This window comes from Vulpes vulpes, chromosome 8 (genome assembly GCF_048418805.1).
Source record: "Vulpes vulpes isolate BD-2025 chromosome 8, VulVul3, whole genome shotgun sequence".
NCBI classification, from domain to species: domain Eukaryota; kingdom Metazoa; phylum Chordata; class Mammalia; order Carnivora; family Canidae; genus Vulpes; species Vulpes vulpes.
Window position 1 is genome coordinate 59052915 of NC_132787.1, and position 24633 is coordinate 59077547.

The 24633-nt window shown below is 45.6% G+C and overlaps 1 protein-coding gene and 1 long non-coding RNA gene across 4 annotated transcripts in view; one reads left to right on the forward strand and one right to left on the reverse strand.

Annotated features, from left to right (window-relative positions):
* Positions 1–1080: 1080 nt before the first annotated feature.
* On the reverse strand, positions 1081–21452 carry LOC112916770 (uncharacterized). The gene is made up of 4 exons (XR_003234358.2): positions 21290–21452; positions 18556–18689; positions 18366–18449; positions 1081–1196 (listed from the first exon to the last, which is right to left on the reverse strand). It is a non-coding gene; the product is annotated as an uncharacterized lncRNA (long non-coding RNA).
* TSPAN2 (tetraspanin 2) overlaps positions 20963–24633 on the forward strand; it is a 49694-nt gene continuing 46023 nt past the window's right edge. The window contains exon 1 of one of the 3 annotated variants that reach the window (XM_025994628.2): positions 20963–21143. Coding sequence is in view for 2 of the 3 variants with exons in the window: in XM_072766811.1 (XP_072622912.1) it covers positions 21738–21806 (69 nt within the window). In the remaining variant the exon portion in view is untranslated. Of the gene's footprint in view, positions 21144–21653; positions 21807–24633 lie in introns of those variants that run through there. The other 2 variants (XM_072766811.1, XM_072766810.1) reach the window with 2 other exon arrangements.

Here is a 24633-nt window from a genome sequence, read left to right on the forward strand (position 1 = left end):
AGTTTGCATTGACCCCAACAGTGCAAGAGTGTCCCCTTTCTCTGCATCCTCGCCAGCACCTGGTGTTTCTTGTGTTGTTGATTTTAGCCATTCTGACATGTGTGAGGTCCTATCTCATTGTAGTTTTTATCTATATTTCCCTGATGATCAGTGATGTTGAGCATCTCTTCATGTGTCCATTGGCCATCTGGATGTCTTCTTTGGAAAAATGTCTATTCATATCTTCTGCCCATTTTTTTTTAATTTTTTATTTACTTATGATAGTCACAGAGAGAGAGAGAGAGAGGCAGAGACACAGGCAGAGGGAGAAGCAGGCTCCAGGCACCGGGAGCCCGACGTGGGATTCGATCCCGGGTCTCCAGGATCGCGCCCTGGGCCAAAGGCAGGCGCCAAACCGCTGCGCCACCCAGGGATCCCTCTTCTGCCCATTTTTAATTGGGTTATTGAATTTTATAAGTTCTTTATATATTTTGGATACTAACCCTTTATCAATATGACATTTGTAAATATCTTCTTGCATTCTGTAGATTGCCTCTTAGTTTTATTGACTGCTTCTTTTGCTGTGCAGAAGCTTTTTAATTTTGATGAAGTCCCAATAGCTTATTTTTGCTTTTGTTTCCCTTGCCTCAGGAGACATACCTAGTAAGAAGTTGCTACTGGCAATGTCAAAGTGGTTACTGCTTGTGTTCTCCTCCAGGATTTTGATAGATTCTTGTCTCAGATTTAGGGTTTTCATCCATTTTGAATTTATTTTTGTGTGTGGTGTAAGAAAGTGATCCAGTTTCATTCTTCTGCATGTTGCTGTCTAGTTTTCCCGACACCACTTGTTGAAGAGACTGTTTTTCTCCCACTGGATATACTTGCCTGCTTTTCTGAAGATTAGTTGATCATATAGTTGAGGTTCATTTCTGGGTTTTCTCTTCTGTTCCATTGACTTATGTTTCTATTTTTGTGCCAGTGCCATACCGCTTTGATCACTACAGTTGTAGTATAACTTGAAGTCTGGAATTGTGATGTCTCCAGCTTTGCCTCCCCAATTTGCAAGGTTTCTTTGGCGATTTGGGGTTTTGTGGTTGCACACACATTTTAGGATTGCTTGTCCTAGCTCTGTGGCAAATAGTGGTGGTATTTTGATAGGGGTGGCATTAAATGTGTAGATTGTTTTGGGTAGTACAGACATTTTAACAATATTTGTTCTTGCAGGATTGATCCATGAAGGCAAGAGAAACAAAAGAAAAAATGAGATAAGAAGCTTTTGCACAGCAAAAGATACCGTCAACAAAACTCAAAGACAACCTACAGAATGGAAGATATTTGCAAATGACGTATCAGATAAAGGGCTAGTCTCCAAGATCTATAAAGAACTTATAAACTCAACAGCAAAGAAACAAACAATCCAATCATGAAATGGGCAAAAGACATGAACAGAAATCTCACAGAGGAAGACATAGACATGGCCAACAAGCACATGAGAAAATGCTCTGCATCACTTGCCATCAGGGAAATACAAATCAAAACCACAATGAGATACCACCTCACACCAGTGAGAATGGGGAAAATTAATAAAGCAGGAAACCACAAATGTTGGAGAGGATGTGGAGAAAGGGGAACCCTCTTGCACTGTTGGTGGGAATGTGAACTGGTGCAGCCACTCTGGAGAACTGTGTGGAGGTTCCTCAAAGAGTTAAAAATAGACCTGCCCTACAACCCAGCAATTGCACTGCTGGGGAATTACCCCAAAGGTACAGATGCAATGAAACGCCGGGACACCTGCACCCCGATGTTTATATAGCAGCAATGTCCACAATAGCCAAACTGTGGAAGGAGCCTCGGTGTCCATCGAAAGATGAATGGATAAAGAAGCTGTGGTCTATGTATACAATGGAATATTACTCAGCCATTAGAAACGACAAATACCCACCATTTGCTTCAATGTGGATGGAACTGGAGGGTATTATGCTGAGTGAAATAAGTCAATCAGAGAAGGACAAACATTATATGGTCTCATTCATTTGGGGAATATAAAAAATAGTGAAAGGGAACAAAGGGGAAAGGAGAAAAAAATGAGTGGGAAATATCAGAAAGGGAGACAGAACATGAGAGACTCCTAACTCTGGGAAACGAACTAGGGGTGGTGGAAGGAGAGGTGGGCGGGGGGGTGGGGGTGATTGGGTGACGGGCACTAAGGTGGGCACTTGACGGGATGAGCACTGGGTGTTATTCTATATGTTGGCAAATCAAACACCAATAAAAAACAAATTAAAAAAATAATAATAAAAAAATATTTGTTCTTGCAATCCATGAGCATGCAATGTATTTCCATTTCTTTGTGTCCTCGTTAGTTTCTTCATGAGTGTTCTATAGTTTTCAGAGCACAAACCTTTTACCTCTTTGATTAGGTTTATTCCTAATATCTTATGAGTTTTGGTATAATTGTAAATGGGATCAATTCCTTGGTTTCTCTTTCTGATGCTTCCTTCTTAGTGCATAGAAATGCAACAGGTTTCTGTACATTGGTTTTATATCCTATGACTTGACTGAATTCGTATCACTGGCTTTTCTACTTATACATTGAATCATACACTCTCCTGCCTAAATCTTTTCAGTAGTTTGTCATGACACACAGAATTAAATTTAAACTTCTTTTCCACATCCTACACTCCTCTCCACTATCAACAATCCCCATTTTAAGAAATGCATCAAACGCGAGACGGAGGTATGAAGTCCTTTGTCAAAACTTCAGGAAGTTTCAAGACTGTGCCACTAGACCAACGGCTCTCCACCAAAGGCTTTTTTTGTCCCTCCAGGGCACACATGGCACTGTTCAGAGACACTTCTGGTTGTCACAACTGGGGGAAGCCACTGGCATTGAGTGGGTAGCAGGTGAGGATATCACTACACTCCCTCCCGTGCACAGGGCCGGCCACAAGAGCAGAGGATCATTTGGTTCAAAATGTCAATAGTGTTGAGAAACTTATCTTAGACAAAAGACCTTCTGAGGATGTTTTTTTTTGAAGTATAGTTGACACCCAGTGTTACATTAGTTTCAGGTGCTCAATGCAGAGACAAGACAATCTGTATCTTATGCTATACTCCCCACAAGCACAGCAATAAGGGTCCATCTTTTCATCCCACAAAACGTGCAGCTCGTCCCATGTACTGGATGCCATACTAGGTAATGGAGACACAACAGTGAGTATAAGTGGTCCCTACTCCTGCCCTCAGAAGACTACCACTCAAGGTGGGTAAACAGAGGCTATCATAGGAGAATAAAAGTAATATTGGATGTTGGTTATAGTGAGAATGGTCATAGGCTAGGCCTCACCTACTTCGAAATGTTTTAGATGGCTTTTCTTTCTCTAGTGTCTTTAAGTGGATGGTAATTTTGACTTGAGAGAGATTTTTTTTTCATGTGTTTACACCTTCAACACTACCTTCACTGCAAACCATGAGTTTGGGTATAATGTGTTTTTATTTTCATTCATCTTCAAGCAGTTTTGTGATTTCTTCTCTGACTCACTGGTAATTTAATAGTGTGTTGCTTGCTTAATTCCAAATATTTACACATTTCCCAACTCTGTTTCTGTTATGGGCTTCTGATTTCATTCCATTGTGGTCAGACAACATATTTTATGTTAATTCAATTGTATTAAATTTATTGAATTTCGATTATTTACAATAGCCAAGTTATGGAAACAGCCCAAGTGTCCATCGACTGATACATGGATAAAGGAGATGTGGTGTATATATACAATGGCATATTACTAAACTGTAAAAAAAAAAAGGGTACAAAATCTTGCCATTTCCAATAACATGGATGGAGCTAGAGAGTAGTATGCTAAACGAAACAAGCCAGTCAGAGAAAGACAAATACCATATGATTTCACTCACATGGAACTTAAGAAACAAAACAAATGAGCAAAGGGGGGAGGGGAAAGAGAGAGAGAGAGAGACAAACCAAGAAGCTGACTCTTAACTATAGGGAATACACTATTGGTTACCAGAGGGGAGATAAGTGGGGGCATGGGGGAAATAGGTGATGGGGATTAAGGAGGGCACTAGTGATGAACACCAGGTGTCATATGGAAGTGTTGACTCACAATACACTTAAAACTAATATGCTACTATATGTTAACTATACTGGAATTAAAATAAAATAAAAATTTATTGAATTTTGTCTTATGGTCTATCCTGGAAAATGTACTCTGTGCACTTGCGAAGAACACGTATTCTGTCCTTGTTAGGTGCAGTGCTCCGTAGATGTTTGTTAGATCATGTTGATCTGCAATCTTGTTCAAGTCTTGTTCAAATCTTTCTCAACTGTCATTTTCTTAATGAGATGTACCCTGACCTAGTCCATTTAAATTGAAAATTACCCCACCAGCCCTACCATTAATCTCAACTGTCCTTACCTTCCTTTATATCTCTCTTAGTAGCACACTAGATAACTACTATTGATTATTATGCTTATTGCCTACTGTCCACCTCCTCCCAGAAGAATGTAAGCCACCACAGAACTGGCATTTTGATCTTTTTGTTCACTCCAACAGCTTGAACACCTAAAAGAGGACTGAGTGCCAACTAGGATTGAATGAAATTTTTTCTTGAATAAATGAACAAATGTCTGCATCTTTTCCAGTTCCCTATGTTAACAGACTTTGCAATTCCTTCCAATTAAACAGATAAATTTGTCCTAATTTATTTTTCCTTGATAACTAAAGAAGTTGAATACCTCTTTGTGTGTGCTTTAGCCCCATATATTTCCTTTTCTGTGAAACCCCTATTCGTGTGACTTCTCTAGTTTTTTCTTGAGTTGTTTGCTCTCTCTTTATTGAATTGTAGGTGTCATACACACACACATATGTATATATATATATTCTTCTGTCATATATATTACTAATCCCTTGTGAGCTACATGCACTCCGAGTACCTCCTCCCAATATGTAACTTGTCTTTAAGATGCCTAATAAACAGAAATTCTTTATTTTAATCTAAGCAATGTTGTAGTAAATTCTTTTTATGTCTTGTTTCAGAATAAACTATTCTTCTCATGCCACAGCATCTGTGCTGGGCTCCAGTCCTTTCAAAATCTCTCTTTTTAATTAAAAGCTTACTTTATTGACCACATAGGGGTCCATGCATGAAACTCAAGGTATTACAAAGGACCTTGGGCCCCTCCAAAGAGATGAGCCCACTCATCCCCTTAACCCAGGCCCCCTCTCTCTCCTCTGGCATCATCACTTTCTTTCTCCCCTCTAGCAACAGTTAGGAGAGACAACACCATTAATCACTCCCTGGGAGCTGCCAGGTGGGCAAGAGGTGGGGGAAAGTGGGAAAGAGCCCAAGGGAAGGGCTGCAGTGTAAAAATACCAACCTGTGGGAGGAGCCCTCCCCCTACCAGAGGGAGGGGGCGAGTCCCAACACAGGATTCTAAGGGGCGCTTAGTGATTTGAAATGGAGCCAAAAAGTTGATAATAAAGGAGGGTGGGCATAATGCACTAAAAAAAACCCTCAGGCTAGGGACGCCATCCCCTCTCCCTCCCCTGCCTTGGATGTCCCCTCATTTCCAGGAATCTGTGTCCATGTGCAGATCACCCCACTACTGGTTCTTTTAGAGGCACAGAAGTTACCCCAACTATCCCTGCCACAACGGGGCCCAACTGGCCCAACTCATTAAAAGTACAGCCTCTCCTGCTTTAGCCTGAGCTTAATTGCTTGCTTGCTTTTTAAAAGAGGTTTTATTTATTTATTCATGAGAGACAAAGAGAGAGGCAGAGACACAGGCAGAGGGAGAAATAGGATCCCTGCAGGGAGCCTGATGCAGAACTCAATCCCAGGACCCCGGGATCATGCCCTGAGCCGAAGGCAGACACTTAACCACTAACTCACCCAGGAATCCCTATCTAAAGAGGTTTTGAAATGAAACACAAGCTAAAAAATTGAAAGGCCATTGGGCAGAGAATGAAGTCCAGGCCTGATCTTTATCCTATACTACCTGCCACAGAAAAATAAAAAGTGAACCTCTATGCCCTGCAAAATGCCATGAGGTACCCAGAAGGAGCTCTCTCAGCTCAGAACCAACCTCCCGGCGGGGAGGCATCACGAGACCTGTGATGGAGGGGGTTTCCCCTCCAGGTTTCCCAGCTGCTCACCAGCCCATATGGCTATTTCAGGAAATGCAATCCCTCGAGCAGGCAGGACACATGTGGGTTTAGCTCTGATGGGTAGGTCTGCAAGAAAGCGATGTTGTTCACAATAAGCCCAGCCCTGGAGCCCCAGCTCTAGACCCTACACACGGGGACTTACCCGGAGCATCTGAAGGCTGGGAATGGGAGACAGGGGTGCAATTTGTATCTTCAAGGATCTCCCAGTCTAAGGAAGACGTCACGGGTAACAAACCTCCTAACCTAAAAAGTTGAGACCAAGTCTCTGCTGTCAGAAGAGCCTCCTCTAGAAAGTTCCCAGGCCCCTAGAGGCCCCTGATGGAGCAGATGAGAACAGAATTGCCAGATTTAGCAAATAAAAATATAATGCATCCAGTTAAACTTCAATTTCAGATAAATAAGGAATCTTTTTTTTAGTATGTAATATATAGGCCATACTTAAACTAAAAAAAAAAAAAAAAAAAGATTCCTTGCCTATTCGAAATTTAAATTTAACCAGACATCATGTATTTTATCTGGCAACCCTGGAGCAGAACAAAATCACAAGCCCTGGATATGTTTCTATGTATGTGGTGACACACGAGCAAATGAAAATTAAAAAGTCACAGAGTCAGATGGCTGTAGGGACAGAAATTAAGGCTAGCTCCAAGTCAGCAGGGTGCTGCTGAGTCTGTGGGTGGCAGGGGAATGCCTCAGACTCCGACCCATCATCCCAGGGTGCTGCCAGCTGCATCCCTGTGCGGTAGGCATCTTGGGACCCAGAGAAAGAAGTCCAGAGGCTTGGCAGCCAGCTGGGTCCTCTCAAGCCAGAGCTGAGGCCAAGCACGCTGGGAAAGAGAAGATTATGGGCGGGCCCTGGGGGAGGGCAGGCCAAGATCTAGGGGACCGCAGATGGGTGCCCAAGGGACAGGGTGTGCTTTCAAAACGAATGATGGGAAGTCTTCTTGGTTGCCAGGAAAGAAACCTCCCTGAGAATGCTGCTGCTAAAGGTGCTGGTGCTGGTAAAGATGCGGGAACCTGAGAGTGGGGGGAACTGGGAAACAGCAAGCAGGAGTGATTCAGAGCTGAAGCCACAGACTGAAGGTCTGAGCTCCCTGCGATGCTGGGCGACCCAGGCCCCAGGAGCCAGGCACCAGGAAGCACCCTGGGCAGGTTTCTGCCCCCACACCCATGGCCCATGGATCCCCCTCAGCGCGCACACATGGGGCCCACACAGGGAGGCCGAAAAGCAGGTCCCCAAGGCCAGACTATTCTGAGATATCTGACTAACCACTGTTCTCCATCAGATCAGTGAACTCAGAGTGCCTCCATCTAAGGAGGTCAGGGGTCTCGCCTCGTAAAAGGGGACCAAGATGCAACCTGCAGAGAGGCAGATGTAGTTTCAGCAACCTCAGCTCCCAGGGGCCTGAGGCTTGAGGCCTGAGAATCGCCAACACTGAGCAGTTAACAGACCAGATGCTGATGTCGAGGGAGGAGGGAGCCGCGTGGCACACACCTCGGCCCAGCGCTCTTCCTCTTCCTCTCCTGTCCTCGGTTTTGGGCCCCAGGCTCCCTGCTCCTGGTGCACTCCCATGGGGCTGAGGACGACTCAACGCCCCAGAACATCCCAGAGTCAGGGCAGCTCTCATCACCGCTGACAGTCCCAACCAGGGACTCCAGCTGCCTCCTTGGCAAGCTTTGAGAAGGATCACAATGATCACTACTGTTATTGCCATTTACCAATCACACTAACTGGATGCCATGCATGTTAAGGACTTTATACCCTGCCTGGCGGAAGGCGCAGCCTGTGAAACGGGCACTATCGACGCTATCTTACAGATGAGGACCTGACAGCCACAGGCATCTACCGATCTAGACAGCTAACACTCAGGGGTAGAGGACACCAGGGAGACAAAAATCTCAGACTTTGGAATTGATCCTGGGGGTTAAACGCCTCAGTTCTTGAAAGAACAATATCAGGACAGAAGATGCTCAGAGCCAGCTGGGAGTCCTCACAACACTGCTCTCTGACAGCAGGGGGCACCAATGTCTGTGAAAAGCTACTTGCCACAGACAATTTAGCCGCCCTTGGTGCAGAGGAATACAGATACCAAGGGGAAGGAGGAGACCGGATCCCTTGATCCCTATGGGCCCCAGGAAGGAAACTCAAAACAAAAATGGCCTGTGCAGTAGGCCCAGATTTAGACAGAGCTTGATTCTGGCTTACCAAGTCTTCTTATCAACCCCCCGCCCCTGCAACACTCTATGGAGAAGAGCAGGAGCCTTGCCTTCAGAGCCTCTCTGGTTTCTCTGTCCCACCGGCCCCTGGAGATGGCCACATCTTCTGTGGTTTCTCTTGTTTTCTGTGGAGTCTGCTCACTCAGATCAAGTGCATTCCTGTGCTCAAACCAGGCAAGTGCCCTCAGGGAAGAAAATGAGTGGGCATCAGCTGGCCTGGGAGATGCTCTTCTTTCTCTAGTTTTGTTGCTTCCTACTCATCGCTTCCAAAGCTCTCCACCTTCTCACCATATGGGCTTTGAACAACGTATCCCATTCTCTTCTAGCTCCTGCCTTATTGCAACAGTTGTGGTGGCCTGTTGCAACTCTATATCTTACCCAGAAGCAGAGAGTCAAGTTCTCTCTCTCTCTCTCAGTTTCCACTTCCTCGTTTGTGAAACGACAATGATGGTGTGAACTTGAAATGAACAGAGGTACCGCAGTCAGCCAACACAATGCCCAAAGCACAGTGGGCACTGAGCAGAGTCTGACCTGCAGTCACTACAGGTGACCCTATAGGCCCTGCTAAAGAGCACTGGCCCTGGTGTCTGTGGCTTCCGATTCGAATCCCAGTTCCCCAGTTTGCAAGTTGTGTGACCTTGAATAAGTTGCTTAACCTCTTCTAGCTTCAGTTTTCTCCTCAAATGAGAAAAACTCGTGTCCATCTCATAGTCTTGTGCACATTAAATAAGATGCCATAAGTGAAGCCCTCAGCTCTGTGCATGCCTGGCTCTCAGTGCATTCAGCAGTAACTAGTAGTCTATTTTCTTTCACTTACCAGATGAAGTAAGGGCAGGTGGGTTAAAGCATTATAGCATTCAGAGAGTGCCTAGAAAAGACTAAATGTTATCATGGATATCAGAAAGCTATAAGGCAGTAGATAAATATTTCTCACATTTTATATCCACTTAGCAATTTTCCCAAATCTTTGACATTATCTCTTCACATTCTCATCACCACCAGGCATTAGACAGTAGAACAAATATCACCCCCATTTTAAAGATGAGGAAATTAAGCTTCAGAGAGATTAACTGAATTAGCTACTCAGGCACAGAACCAGAATAAAGAATTAGTTTTCACAATTCTATTTGCTGCCTTCAAGAATCTAATAATCCTACCATGAAACAGGCCTCCATAGGAGAATATAATCAGGTGGTATAAGGTGAACATTAGGCAGGCCTAGGATAGAGGGTCAAAGAGAGGAGAGTTGCAGGAACGCTTGCTAACTACAACTATGTTTATGGGTTTGATTAGAACTCTGGTCATCACTGCCCAGTGTAGACCAGAGCCCTAAAGAGAACAGATTCAGCCCAGAAATACTGAGTGAATTCATATCTCAGGTGGTCTGGCAAGGTCAGATTGCACGGTTTTTTTTTGTACTCATTCAGCAAAAAGGTCTTGGACTCTTACCCCATAGCAAGTGCTGTGTTAGGGACAAGAATACAGTGCGCGACAAAAACAGAGCTCCTATCATCATGGATCTTATGGTGTAGTGAAGGAGATAATGATCAAATGAGCCACAGAGAGATATATAATTACACAATACTTGTCATCATAAGGAAGTACCAGGAGTGTTAAGAGAGCCCCTAGCCCACCAACCTGGGCAAGGGTTGGGAAGGGTGTGGGAAGGCTGATTCCAAGAGCCCCACAGGCAGAAGGCAGCACGAGTGAGTGGGCACATGAGAGGGCATGGGACACACAGTGAAGGAGACAAGGCGAGGGAGGTAGAAGAGAGAATGGTCGCCCATGGAGGCTCCCAGAGCCCATGTGGGCTGGGCCCGCAGGCTGCTCTGGGAACAGGGGCTTGCTCTTAACAGAAACATGAAGCCACCAAGACCATGAGCAGGAGAGGAGCTACAAGAGACGGAGAGAAGGGAGCAGAGGGTGGCCTTTTCTGGGTGCTTTGATCATAAACAATAGCAACAAGAGTCTGGCTTACTCCAGAAAAAGCTAATTTATTGGAAGCAGATGTGGGGGCATCAAAGGAAAGCCTAAACCACAGGGTTTTGAAAAGGAAAGGAACAAAGGAAATGCCACCAGGCCCAGGAGCAGGGATTCTAGGCCATCACCATCATCCCAAAGAAGCTGCCTTGACCACCTTCCGGTCCTGGTGCTGCAGCTCTCTTGGCCGCTGACTCCCCAGCGGCAAACTATGACAGCTCAGCCTGGATCATATGCTCACTGCCCACCGACAGACTCTCAATAAGACAGCTTCCAAGGGGGAGGAGTGTTCCCCTAAGGAATATCGCAGAGAAATTGGAGTGATAATTCCCAAGAAGTAGGAAGGGATTCTGCCCCCCACCAAAAAAAGAGTCTAGTATAGACTCTGCAAAAAGGCTAGAGGATCATTATGGACAAAGTGAATTTATGTGTGGTTTAGTCTAAGAAACAGAGTCAGGCAGCACTGTGTCAAGAGGTGGGCACAGAAGAGGTTTGAAGGATGGAGAGAAGAGAAAGAAGGTACCAGATGGCACCTCATATCAGGTCACACGCCACGTAACCCTCCCCAGGCCTCGTCTGACTCATCCTTAGCACTCAGAGAGATAAGGTAACCAACCACAGGATAAATAAGCCACCAAGGTATGGAAAGGTGGCAGAGGATACCGAAAAGAAATTTCTTTATTCCAGCAATGATTATGTATAAACATGCTCCTCTAAAGAAGGCTGCCTCTGATTCTGAAGTGGCCCCCCCCTTTGGGAGGATGCAGGAAGGGATAAGTGTTACCCATCCATGAAATTCGGATGTCAGAACAAAAAGCCAGAAAAATGAGCTGACAGGCTATAGGCAGGAAGCACTGGGAGACAGGCTCGAGCCCCTTCTCCTCCCCAAGACCAGTTGGAATAGCACTGTAGTTTCCTTCCTGGACAGGCAACTTCCCTTGCCACATGCTAATCCAATGCTTAATTTCTCACAGGAAGAACATTTCGTTGTGGGTTGCAGCATCTTAAGAAATCCACAGTGCCTCAAAGAAAGTAGACATTGCCAGAGAACAAAAATAAAAAGGACACAGGCATGGACATTAGGGTGGGATGGAAAGCCTTCGCTTGCCTCCCCGCTATGTTGTTTCACTGGGATGGAGCTCAAGCTTCTTTGTGTAATGTCAAGGCATCAGCCTGACAGTTTCAGAAGGTCTTATCCTCCGTCCCCCCACCTCTTCCACCGCCCCCCCCCCACACACACACACGCTTTTCATGGAAGACTTCTTTCATTGCAACGAGACAAAAATCTTTGGTGCAAAAAGAATGGCATTGATTCTAAGGAAAGGAGCTCAGAGAGGAGACTGACATATAATCTGTCAAATCTTCAAAATACCACCACCCAAACCGGGAGGTGGCTACTTGCAGAAAGGCAGTGGGGGAAACTTCCAACAGCACGTGTTGCCTCCACGTGAAGCAAGCTGATGAATTTACAATAAGAACTTGAGCAATATAGGAATGTGTGAAGGAAAAGCAGCACATGTTCCTTAAAGAGGAAACTCTTACTACTAATGCCTTACAATAGTTTCCTTACTGGTCTCTCCAGCCTGGATCACTTTTTCCACTTTACACGAGCTTCCAGATTGATCTTTCTACCAAAGCACCACTCTACAAAACTAGTGTGCCATCCCTCCTAAATCATTCTAAACTTAGCCCAATTTCCTTGGGTTAATTTTTCCTTGACGATTTTTGTCAGATCTGTGCCCCATCCAAATCATTACTTCATGAAAATTGATTAAATTGCCTCATTTTCTTTACTTTCCCTCATTGTAAGCAATGTTATCATTACTGCTTAAATATTTCCACTGTACATTAATATAAATGCCTGACTGATGAACTCTAAAATGTCCACCAAAAACCATCTTATGCATCCCCTAATGGCACTTCAGTGTCCCTGATTCCCACCCACTAAGCACCCTTCATTCATACATCCTGCACTGTGGCCAAATTTTGCCATTACCCCCCCCCACACACACACACACACACACACCACTCGCTCCGATGTTTGTCCCACCCCCCAACTCAGCCTCTCAAATCATACTACTCATTCAAGACCCTCCACTGTCACCCTCTCCTGAGGTTTTCCCAGACTGATGCAGCCTGAAGGAATCTTGCCTTCCTGAGCTCTCACTGCACTCAGAGCATCTGGGACTTCTCACTTAGGACTCTCTGTGGGTCTCTTTGAAGTATAAGGCTTTGGTAGACTCCTTCCCTTTCAGAAAACCTGCTGGCTTGCGGAGACCAGAAGTCATATCTGGTTATTTTGCATAGGGTCTTGCTTAGTTAACGCTTGCTGAATGAATGCATTCTCCCCGCTGTCCAGTGCTCTTTTTGACAAAACACAAATCTACTCAGATCATTCTCTTCCTCCCCACAAAATAAAGTTTCAATAACTTAGCAGACATAAAGAGACCGGGTCCTTCATGATTCTGCTTGAGTTGTGAGGAGAAGCATGTCTTCCCTCTCCCCTCACCCTGGTGGGGTGAGATGGACCCTTTCTCTCCACTTTGTCCATGTATTTTTTTTGTAAGGTCAAGGTGATGGGGGGATACCCTTGGCTAGCAGATTAGGTTTCATTTCATCCCTTTGCAAGTCCTGCATAGACAGTACAGTAGTTATTTTTATGTGTCAACTGGACCAGGGACAAGGTGCCTAGACATTAGGCCAAACATCATTCTGAGTGTGTCTCTGAGGGTGCTTCTAGATGAGATTAACAGTTGAGTGTGCTTCTGGATGAGATTAACAGTTGAGTTGGTAGACTGAGTAGAGCAGATTACCGCCCCCCCCCCCCCCCCAATGTAGGTGGGCCTCATCCAAGTAGCTAAAGATTGGAATAGAACAAAAGGATTGAGTAAGAAAGACTTCTTCCCACCTGACTGCCATAGAGCGAGACACTGGTCTTTTTCTGCCTTTAGATTTCAAATGGAAAAATCAGCTTCGTTTCGATCTTAAACCTGCCAGCTTTGGGACTGGAATTATACCATTGGCTCTGCCTCTGTAGACAGAAGATCTTGGGACTTCTCAACCTCCACAATCATGTGAGCCAATCCTATATAATATGTTTACACATACATCCCTTTGGTTCTGTTTCTCTAGAGAACCCTACTAATACAGACAATCATACACCTTGCTTTAGAATGTAAAGGTCCCTAAGATTTTGTTCTCAGTCTTTGGGGACTCTGTCGAAACTTAGAAACAACAAGAAAAGTCACATTAAGATGATGCCCGCTTATTATTCTGTGATTTTTTAAAGTTTTTCCTAATCCAGGTGATGAAAATGGGGATCATTTATGAGATACGATAAACATTCAGACTTAGAACTGACACCTGAATGGGTCATGTTCTCTCCCTTCCCGACTCCCTATAAAAGTAAAAACAAAAATGAGTAGGTCATTACCATAGGACCCAATTATCCTTTGCTTTTGTTCCCTCTCCTGTTTCACGGTCCCTCCTCTTGCTTCACTCATGCCTGCACAAGCAGGTGTACACTCCTTCCTCTCACCAGCAAACACAGAAGCAAAGCAAGGATGAAAGGGAGCTACTGCTCCCTGAATGCTACAGAGGAAACTTTGAAAGAGGAGAGCCCAGGGGCACCTGGGTGGCTCAGTGGTTGAGCCTCTGCCTTCCGCTCAGGTGATGATCCTGGGGTCCTGGGATCAAGTCCCGCATCGGGCTCCCCACAGGGAGACTGCTTTTCCCTCTGCCTGTGTCTCTGCTTCTCTCTGTGTGTCTCTCATGAATAAGTAAATAAAATCTGCCTCTCCTCTCTCCGGCCATCCAAGAACTGACTGGTTTACAAACCGAGCCCACAGACTATTTTCCAGCAACAATGGCATAGCAACAGGATTTGTACCTTGCAAACCCAGAAGTCAAAAACTGTTCATGTCCCGTTTTATCAAAATCAGTTACAGTAGCAGGCACACCAGGCTTTTTTTTTCCAGCGGTAGGGCAAACTTGATATCCCAAACCACTTTCTCCATAGAAACTAAAACATTGGATAAAATACATCAGCATCTTTTTAAAAACACGTTGCTTAGCTAGCACAAAAGAGAAAGAATATACAAAGGCCAAAATGACATGAAAGCAAGAATGCTGCTGAAGTAAAGGTGGCGAGGCCACCTCTGGCTCCGAGGTTCTGTTTTAACAGCTGCAAAGTCTTTCAGTTTATCAAGTAAAGTGTGAACTCCTACTAAGATAAAGTGTCTATCAGAAAACCCTACCCAGACCTGGTGTCCCCTCCCAAGGGCTACACGCTCAAGGCAGAAATAGAGAGGAAATAAACCCATCACAAGAAAGGAGGCAACAAGAAAATGGTCATGTTTTGATCTTGAGGTTTGCAGGGGGAGGCTTCAGGTGAAAATGACCCTGGGAACTTGCAAAACCAGTCTTGAAATGGGTCTACAGTGGTACCTTGAGATGACTGATTTGCAAAAGTGAAAGTCTATCCCCTCCAGAGAAACAAAATCCCAACTCAAGACACAAAGCATTTCCCACAATTTTCCAAGGAAAACGAGCAGCTGACCGTAAGAAAAGTGAAAGAAATCACACAATTCACAAGGAAACAAGATACTAGCTAAAATCAATGGGTAGAAAGTTCCACAGGCAGTAAAATCAGATCACAGAGGGTTTGAGGATTGGGATTGGGCCACCTTGACAGCCACCTTTTCCTATAACACTGTCCTTGCCTGTGTTCTCCTATCTCCAAACATAAACCTCCATCTGGGTCCTGTCTCTCCACCCACTTCCAGATCTCCCAAGACTCTGCTCTTGCTTCTCTTTTTCCACCTTTCTCCACAAGCACCTTCCCAAAGCACTAAGAACATATCCAAATCTTTACATTGAGGAAGGAAGGAAAGAAAAGAAAACTTGCCCCCTCCCCATCTTGCTCCACCACTTTCATAGCTGGGCTTCCTGAAGAGCAACTAGGGTGACTCCCCAGCTGCCCATTCACCCCTAAACTGCAGCCCAGCTTCCACACCCAACCCACCACTCTTCTGAAGCAGCCCTTACCCTTACCTGAGTTACCACAGCACCAAATCCAATCAACTCTTATCTCATGGCTTCACAGATTCCTGCTGAGGTTCCTGCTGAGGTTCCAGCACTGTGGCTATTTCTCCCATTCAGAAACTTCCTCCCAGACCTTCCCTCCCCACCCCCCAACCAGCCTCTATGACATCACTTTCTTCTGATTTTCCTTTTACCTCTCCGGTCCTTTCCAACCAGTCTCCTTTGAGTGCTATGTCTCCTCCGCCCACTTCTTCAAATGTAGTTATTTTAAAGTTTCCATCCCCAACACTTTTCCCCTCCTCCCTGGCCATATCATCCACTCTTCGTGGCTTAGAGCAGCCATCTCATCTCATCTCTGGGGCATGCATCACCTGGCAATGTAAGAAATCTTTCCAGAAGGGACTCCAACATGAATAGTTTCATTTCCAGAACCTCAACTGCCATGTGCATTCATTCCCTAGCGTCAATCTGCCTGAGAATACGCCTGTGATCAAGCTGTGTTTCTTCATGAGCTTCTTCTCACTCATCCTAAATCTAAGAAGGGTAGGTCTCTTCAGAGTTTGCGGAAAAAATCTTTGGACCAGCAACCTGAAAAACTGCTGTAGGAGAAAACAGTCTGATGGTTGCCAGAGGGTAAGGGGGGAGGGGAATGACCAAAATGGGTGAAGGGGAATGGGAGACCCAGGCTTCCAGCTTTGGAGAGAATAAGTCAAGGGAAATGAAAGGTACAGCACAGGGAATAGAGCCAATGGCATTGTAGTAGCATTGTATGGGGACAGAGGGGAGCTACACTTGTGGTGAGCATAGCACAAGTGTATAGACTGGTCAAATCACTACGCTGTGCACATGAAAGCAATGTAATATTGTGTATGTGTCAACTATACTTCAATTTTTTAAAAATTGCCATAAATAACGAGACTATTTACAGTGACAATAATACAGTGAATGATTATAATATGGATAATAAATGCTCTTGTAAGCTAAAAGACTTCCAACTCTATTTTCAATAAAAAAAGAAGAAAGATCAAATGGAGTGGCCAGCTTATTGATCAGTTGATGATAGGTTTTGAGGATACATCCATATGTGAATTGGGGTTTATAATTCAGAAGAGGTTTAAAGAACTGATTGGCATTTCTATAACAAATTTTTCCATCCCCATTCACTTATTTACCCACTATGTACCTAAACAGCATTTCTCGGGGCACCTGGGTGGCTCAGTGGTTGAGTGTCTGCCTTCGGCCCAAGTAATGATCCCAGGGTCCTGGTATAGAATCCCACATTGGGCTCCCTGCTCAGTGGGAAGTCTGCCTCTCCCCTCTGACTGTGTGTCTCTGTCTCACTCTCTGTGTCTCTCATGAATAAATAAATAAAATCTTTAGAAAAATAAAATATAAATATTTCTCAGCATTAATATCAAAGCAACGAAAAATATTAAGGGAATTTATGCTGAGCCCTGTGTTGTTCTAGCAATAAGGATTATTCATCCATGAATACAAGAACTAACAGAAAAAAATCCCAGCCCCACCAATCTCATTAAGAGATGCAGCTCCAATACATTTTATTTTTATGTTTAATAATTGTGAATTTAAACTCTATTGTTATTTCAATCAGGAATCAATTGTGTACTAAGAATAATTTTAATGATAACTCAAGCTAGAATAAGTTAATTAACACTTAGAGTGTTAGGGTCTTAGGAGGCAAAATTTTAATAAATATATAATTATATTTGTTTGGACAAGTATAAATGGAGGGGGACTCAAGAAAAGTCTTCCAAGCATAAAAATTACTTTAGGATTACATTTCATGGAAAAGATGGAGTAGAATTACAAGTCCAAGGAGAAAAAGGAAAGATGTCAAGCTTTTACTCTGTTAAAGAGGAGCCTATGTATACTTTTGTTTAAATGGATCACAAATATGTACAAATAGCCAATCCTTATGCTGTGCACCTGAAACTAATATAATGCTTTACATCCATTGCACCTCGGTAAAAATTTATTTTGAACTAAGTTTCTCATATTTATATATTTAAAAACTGAGAGATCGGCATCTGCAAGCCTTGATAAAAAATTTCATGTTGTCATTTCAAGCATTAAACCTGATACATTAAAAAAAAAAAAAAAGGATGATGGCAGGTAGCAGATCACACAAGCACTAAGTTTCTCCTCAATGCATTAAAATGAGGTGGCTTTCCATTTTTTTAATGTCAATATTTAAAATACAATAGAAACAACATCTTTTGCAAACTTAAAAGTTAAGGAATTTTACACACCAACTTAAAAATATTTGAGGGTAAATACTGTACAATTCCATTTATATGATGTTACAGAACAGGGAAAATTAATCTATCATGAAAAAGAATCAGAACAGTGGTGGCCTCCAGGAGAGATGAAGGCATAGACTGTAGAAGGGCTCAAGGGAACTCTCTGGGGTGATAGTAATGTTTTATACTTTAACAGAGCTTGGGGTTAGAAAGGCAAAAGCATTTGTCAAAAATCATCAAATGGTGTACTTAAGATGTGTACATTTCATTGAGGTAAATTGATCTCAAGAAAAAAAACTGTAAACAAATATATGTACTCTCGTCCAAGTTATGCATGCTGAAAAATTCAGGAGTGAAATGTTTTGGCATCAAAAATTTATATGGAAATGTATAAAAAATAAGATAGATTGACAAATGGACAGATGTAGAGATAAGTAACGTAACTAAAGCAAACCATTTAAGGTAGAACCTGGGTGGCATATATATGTTGTTCACCGCTCAATTATTTCAGCTTTTCTGTATGTTTGAAAATATTCACAATAAAATATTGGGGAAAGTGTACAACAGGAATATATTTTATCATAATTCAAGGGCATACTTGATATCCTAAACCACTGGTCAAATCATGTGTGGGCAAAAGTTTGGAGACCATTCGTTTCTATTATCACCATTTGCTAATGAATCTCTAACCCATACTTACAGCCCAAACCTCTCTCCAGAATCCCAATCATCTTTCCATCTGTCTCCTGGATGGCTCCATCTGGATTTCCCATCAGATCTAAAACTGAAGAGATCCAAATAAGAATTTATTGTCTTCCTGTGTCAGTTAGAAATATCATCAGCTACAAGTAACAGGATAGAACAAACAAAACAAGGGTGATTTTTCTTACATAACAAGAGATCTGGAGGTAGGTAGCTGCTAGTGTCAGTTCAATAGCTCCAACAATCTCCTGGCTGGCAGGTCTGCCATTCCCTTGGCCTTCCTTCCTAGTCACAAAGTTTTCTACAGCTCCAGGCTTCATGTCTGAGTTTAAGATAGGAAAGAAAGGGAAGGAAGGAATGCCAGTGACAACAGAACTTTTATCAACACAGCTTCATATTTTTCCAGAAGCCACCTAGCAGACTTCCACATAAATCCCATCCATCAGAACTGTTGTCCTAGCTGCACAGGAAACCAGGAAACACCATACTTGACTTCCCTATCCTCTAACTTGTCTGTAGGATTGGGTGATGGGTTAGCCCGCCTGCAGTATCTGTAACATTCTCCCCCAAACCCAGGATATGTCCTATACTGCCTCTCTGTGTGAACAGTTCAGGACCTGACTAGTTCCTCAAGGAGCCCAGGAATTACCCTTCCCTCTCTTTCTCCTCTACTCCTCATATCCACTGCCTTGATCTTTTCTCAGTCTTTGAATCTCTCTCAAATCTGAGCCTCCTTCCTATACCCACTACCACTGTCTTGGTTCAGGATCTCATTTCTTCCCTGAATGGCTCTTAGCCTCTTAGTCTCAAGTCTTCACTGCAAACCATCCTCTGTGTGGCCCCAGCTTGACCATTCTAAAAACAGACATCTACCCATCTTATCCCCTGCCTAGATCTTATGTGTGGCTTTGCATAATACCTAGTTTAAAGCCTTACTTCCTCAGTATGTCATGTAATGTAGTTCCCCACTTTTGTATAATATCCTCTTCAAAATGTGTCATCAGTTAGGAGCGCCTGGGTGGCTCAGCCAGTTAAGCATCTGCCTTGGGCTCAGGTCATGATCCCTGGGTCCTGGGATCGAGCCCTGTATCACACTCCCTGTTCAGTGGGGAGTCTGTTTCTCTCCTCCCTCTGCCCCTCCCCTCTCCCCTGCTTGTGCTCTCTCTCTCTCTCTCTCTCTTTCTCAAATAAATAAACAAACAAACCATTAAGAAAAAGAAAGACAATGTGTCATCAGTTAGAGTACTTCAACCCTGTCAAGGATCAACTCCCCTAGGACACAACTTTATAGAGAGAGGATCTGGGCAAGTCAATACTCAAAATCTAAACCTGTTGTGCTAGGCAGCCAACCATGTCTCTAATATATTTGTGCTAAAATTGTGGTAAGCAACAACAATAGATTTATATGTTATAATAGGGGTTCTGTTCCCAGGGACTACAGACTATATTATCTCTAAATGCCTTTTTTCTGGGAAACATAAAATTCAACAATATATTTAAAGTATAATATCATTGTTGTTCATTCGATTCAGAGATTTATTGAATACCCACAATGTACTAGATACTACTCTTTAGTTCTTTTCCTTTATAATAGAGCAGAGATGACAGATCTAGAACAGTGTACGATTGAAGCTATCTGCCTCTTTCTGCATACCTAATGATTTCCATCTTTTTCTCTATTGCGCTATTTAAAATTTATCACCAGAATCAGCACTTTCATTTTTCTGTCTTCTACTCATTTTCATAAATAAAATTCATTAGATATTCAAACAAATGTCCAAAGACACAGATGGAAGCAAAGATGGCAATATGGTAGAAACCAGTTGATTGATAGAGTGCAATGTGATAATAGCTAAGCTTTATGGAGTACTTACTCTGTGCCAGGCACAGTTCTAGGCACGCTACAAATAGTAATTCCTTAATCTTTACAATGTGATGCAGTAGGTTCTATGAGTTTCATGTTGCAGATAAGGAAACTGAGGCCCATGGGTAGTTTTGCATCTTTGTCCAAACAACAGCCCCCAGTCTCATCTGTCTGCTGCACTTGAGCTAAGTACATTTCTCTTAGTTCTGGGGGGCGGGGGAGTGGGTGTCTTCGGTGTCTCCGGCCCTGTGCTTTTTGCACCTTATGTCCCATCTGCCTGGACTGCTCATTCTGTGCTCACGCTCATTCTTGGAGACCAGATGAGGCCCACTGTGCTCAGTAAAGTCTTCCCTGTCCAATAAGGTGGGGCCAGGCTGTGCTGACCAGCACCTTACCCAACCTCCTCATCCTGTTATATTTATGCGCTTACAGCTCCGTCTCCACCACCGGAGATGATGCTACCTGCTACCAGGCCTGGCTGTCCCCTCATTGTTGAGTCCCTGGGGCTTGCTACTATGGTTGGCCTATAATTGGCACTTACAATTTTGCTGAATTAATGCACAGAATCCCTGGATTTTACACCTTCGTGTCGCCCCCACGCCGTCTGGCACCACATATTGCAGACACTTAGTCAATGGGAGCGGGAGCCTGGTTTTCCAGCCAGCAGCCTAACTTAATAAAACAGAGCAAAACAAAACCCGCCCCCTTTCTCTCATCTCCGCACCACAATTAATCCCAGAGGGTTTGAATTCTTTTCCAAGCCCTTCCATCAGCCGAATCCTGGGGGGCCCCGAGGGGTCGGACTGACTCCCCATCCCCCGCCCCCGCCCGCTAGCGGAGCAGGGTGGGGAGCAGCCGCCAGCGCACAGGGCAGCCGCGTCCCGCGCCCTCCGCCAGTTCTGCCCTATTAAGGTAAGAGTTCGAGGGCGCGGGGGGCACGGAAGGAGGGTCCCCAGAAGGGGCCCCGCGCCGGGGCGCTCGCCGGGTGCCGGGGAGCCCAGCGCAGGCCCGGGTGCCCCGCGACGGTACTGCCGGCGTCAGGGCGGCCCCGGTCCCACCTTCCCAGGTTTCCATAGCCACCGGGGCCGCGTCCTCATCTCTCCCGCCACCGCAGGCCTCAAATGAGTCTCCGTGCAGGGCGCTGATTAAATGGGTCTCGGCTCCCCAGCGGACCGCCCTTCCCAGCAGCTGCCCGCAGAAGCCCCGAGGGCGCCGCGCCCGCCGGGCCGCGCATCAGGGGGACCGACCGCGCGCGTTTCGGGGACAGAGCCCGGGGCGCGTCCTTCCGGCCTCGGGATCTCCGCCCCTCTGCGCCCCCACCCCCGCCAGCCTCTCGGGGTCCCCGGGGGCCCGCCCCGCCCCGCCCCGCCGGCCCCGCCGGCCCCGCCCCGCCCCGCAGGCCCCGCCCCGGGCCCTCGCGCTCCGCCCCCTCCCCGCCGGCCCCGCCGCTCCCGGCGCTCCGAGCGCGGGCCTGGGGACTCGGGATCCCGCCGCCGGGGCCGCAGCATGGGGCGCTTCCGCGGGGGCCTGCGGTGCATCAAGTACCTGCTGCTCGGCTTCAACCTGCTCTTCTGGGTGAGACCCGGAGCGGCAGGCCGGGCAGGGGAGGGGCCGGGCGGCGGCGGGGGCGCGGGCGGGGGCGGGGGCGCGGGCGCGGGGCCGGGGTCCCCGGGGAGCGGCCGCCGCGGCGTCCGAGCCGGGCTCCAGAGGGCTGGGTGTCCGGAAGGGCGGAGGTGAGGAAGAGGCAGACAAAGAGGGAGGAGAGGGATGGAGGGGGAGCGCAGAGGGAGGGAGAGGTGGAGCAACAAGAGCCGGTGAGAAGGGGGACACCTTGAGGCTCTTCCCTTTGAGGAGCCTCTGCCTCAGCTGCTGACTCCAGGTGCGGGGACACCAGCCCCCCTCCCTCACCTCCTGAGGAGTGGCTCGCCCTCGCGCCCTCCGGGGCACTCCCCCCTGTCGCCCTGCCGTCCGCTGCAGCCGGGGCCTGGCCTGGGCTCTGGGAGAGAAACCCCTGTGCCCCTGCGGGGCTGCCCGCGGTGGTGCCCCAAACGGCGTGTGTGGGGACACCACCTGGCGGTGAGGGTTTTGTTTAAGGAAATGGGGGGTAGGAGTGAAAATGGGGGGGGCAGGTGTCGTCCTTATTCTGAGGGTCAGAGGAAGGTACCTCGGGCTGGGAGGAGGCGGTGCTGCTCTTCTTTCTGTGAAGGGGATGGTGAGAAGATAGGGGTTTCCAAAGGGCAGCAGCATCTCCCCACAGCCCCTAGCTCGCAGCCTCTGCTAAATACCACAGATGATCTCATTCAACTTTGCATTGAACAAACATTCCCCGGATTAGTGGTTCACAGAGAGATAGGGCCATGCCCCTTGTCTCCTATGTTATTGGGACAAGGTTAGGGCCAGACCATCCCTAGATCCCTGGATACCCTGTCTCAGGCCCTGGAGGACTGTAAGACAAGGTCTAAAAATTGTCTTGTCTGCACATTCCTCCTGGGTTTTCTCAGGAAACTGTCAGTCAGACCCTGGGGGAAAATATAAATCTTATTTTGGGGAAACAGGTTCCTAAGGCTAGTGGGGAGCAGCAATGGCCTGGATGCTTTGAAACAGCTAGGAGAGAGGAGGATGGTGACTGTCTGTCTGCTCCAGGGAGTTTGTCTTCCCATGACTGCAACTAATTAATTATTGAATGATGGGCTCTGCCTGTGTCTGCCAACCCATTAGCCCAGATGCCTGGGTGACTCCAGGAACTCTAACGTCTCAGAAGACAACTTGCCATGCTCAGCATCCTTCAGCAGGGGAAGGTATGAAGGAGGCACCCCAAAGACAGCCCCTGAATTTTGAAAACACACATGATTTTTGTACATGGGGCATTTACATTCAGCATACTACAGGGAGGGACATTTCTAAAGGTCCTTTATGCTGTGCTGCTTTTTAATAGTCTGGCTTAATTTTAAAAGCTGTTAATTCTAGATGTCATGCTTCGGTGACACCCTTCGCTCTCACTGCTTACAAATTCAAAACAAGTTTTCAATCAGTCTAAGAAGGAATTCTCAGGCTGGGCTCAGTGCTTATTTAGTGACTGATGCTGTGCCAGCCTTTCCAGGGATCATAGGGAGCATTTATTGAATGTTTTCACTGTGTCAGGGACAGTGCTAAGCACATTGCATTCATTATTACTCTTAATCCTCACAACAGTGCCCATGTGTATAATATTTTATCCCCATTTTTATAGATGAGGAAACAGAGGCTCACGTAGGCTGACTTGCCCAAGGTCACATAGCTAGTGTGTGGCAGAGGTGGGACTCAGACTCAGCCTCTGTGGTCCCAAGCACTGTGGTACATTACACTCCTAAGTGGTGGTTCTCAGAGGGTGGCTCCTGGACAAGAGCATCAGCATCTCCTGGGAGCTTGTCAGAAATGCACATTCTCAGCTCCATGCTAAGCCTGCTGAAGCAGGAACTCTGTGTTAGCAAGCCCTGTAGGTAATTCTGATGCTTGCTCAAGTTTGAGAACCACTGCTAAGCAGTTATTAAATAAGTATTAGATAATTTATAATATATAAATATATGTAACTTGTAACTGTAAAATGCTGTTCTGTTAGCTGCTAATGTTGTTAAGAAAACAAGTCCAATGCATATAGAACAAGTTAATAAGTACATAATCAAGTGACAAATGTCACACTTTGGCCATAAGCACAGTAAAGAAGGGAAACAGAAGGAACAAAGCGATGTTTGACTGTCTGCCTTGTGTTAGCTGCTGGGGTTAGACGTGACCTTTTATATATATGATCTAATTAAGGAGTGCAGAGAAAGTTGGAGGATCTGGGTGGCTCAGTTGGTTAAGCGTTCAACTCTTGATTTTGGCTCAGGTCATGACCTTAGAGTTCTAAGATTGAGCCCCACTTGGGCTCAGCATTCAGTGAGGAGTCTGCTGGAGATTCCCTCTCCCTGCCCCTCTCCCTTGTGCACACGCTTTCTCTCTCTCTCTCTCTTTCTCTCTCTGGAATAAATAAATCTAAAAAAAGGAGTTCAGAGAAAGGATCATAGCAAGAGTGAGGAGCCAGGAAAGTTGGTCCTGAAGAATAGGGTGTTTAAGCTGGACTTCCCAAGACGGGTAGAATGAAGGTGGGCAAGGCAAGGGGGCTGACACACCACCCACCGGCAGAGGAGCAGCACAAGGCTGGGTGGGATTACCGTATGACACAGGGGTTGGGCTTGAGTGCAGAGATCAAGTTATTGATCACACAACCAGGGTGTACTCGAGTAAGTTAGTCTTACTTCTAGGTGTCTGTTTGCTCATCTGTACCAGTGGGGTAACAGGGTTGTGAGGAGGATTAAAATGAAATGTATAAAGTGCCTGACCTCATCTTCCTGTGAATCTAGTACATAGTAAGGGCTCAAAAAAT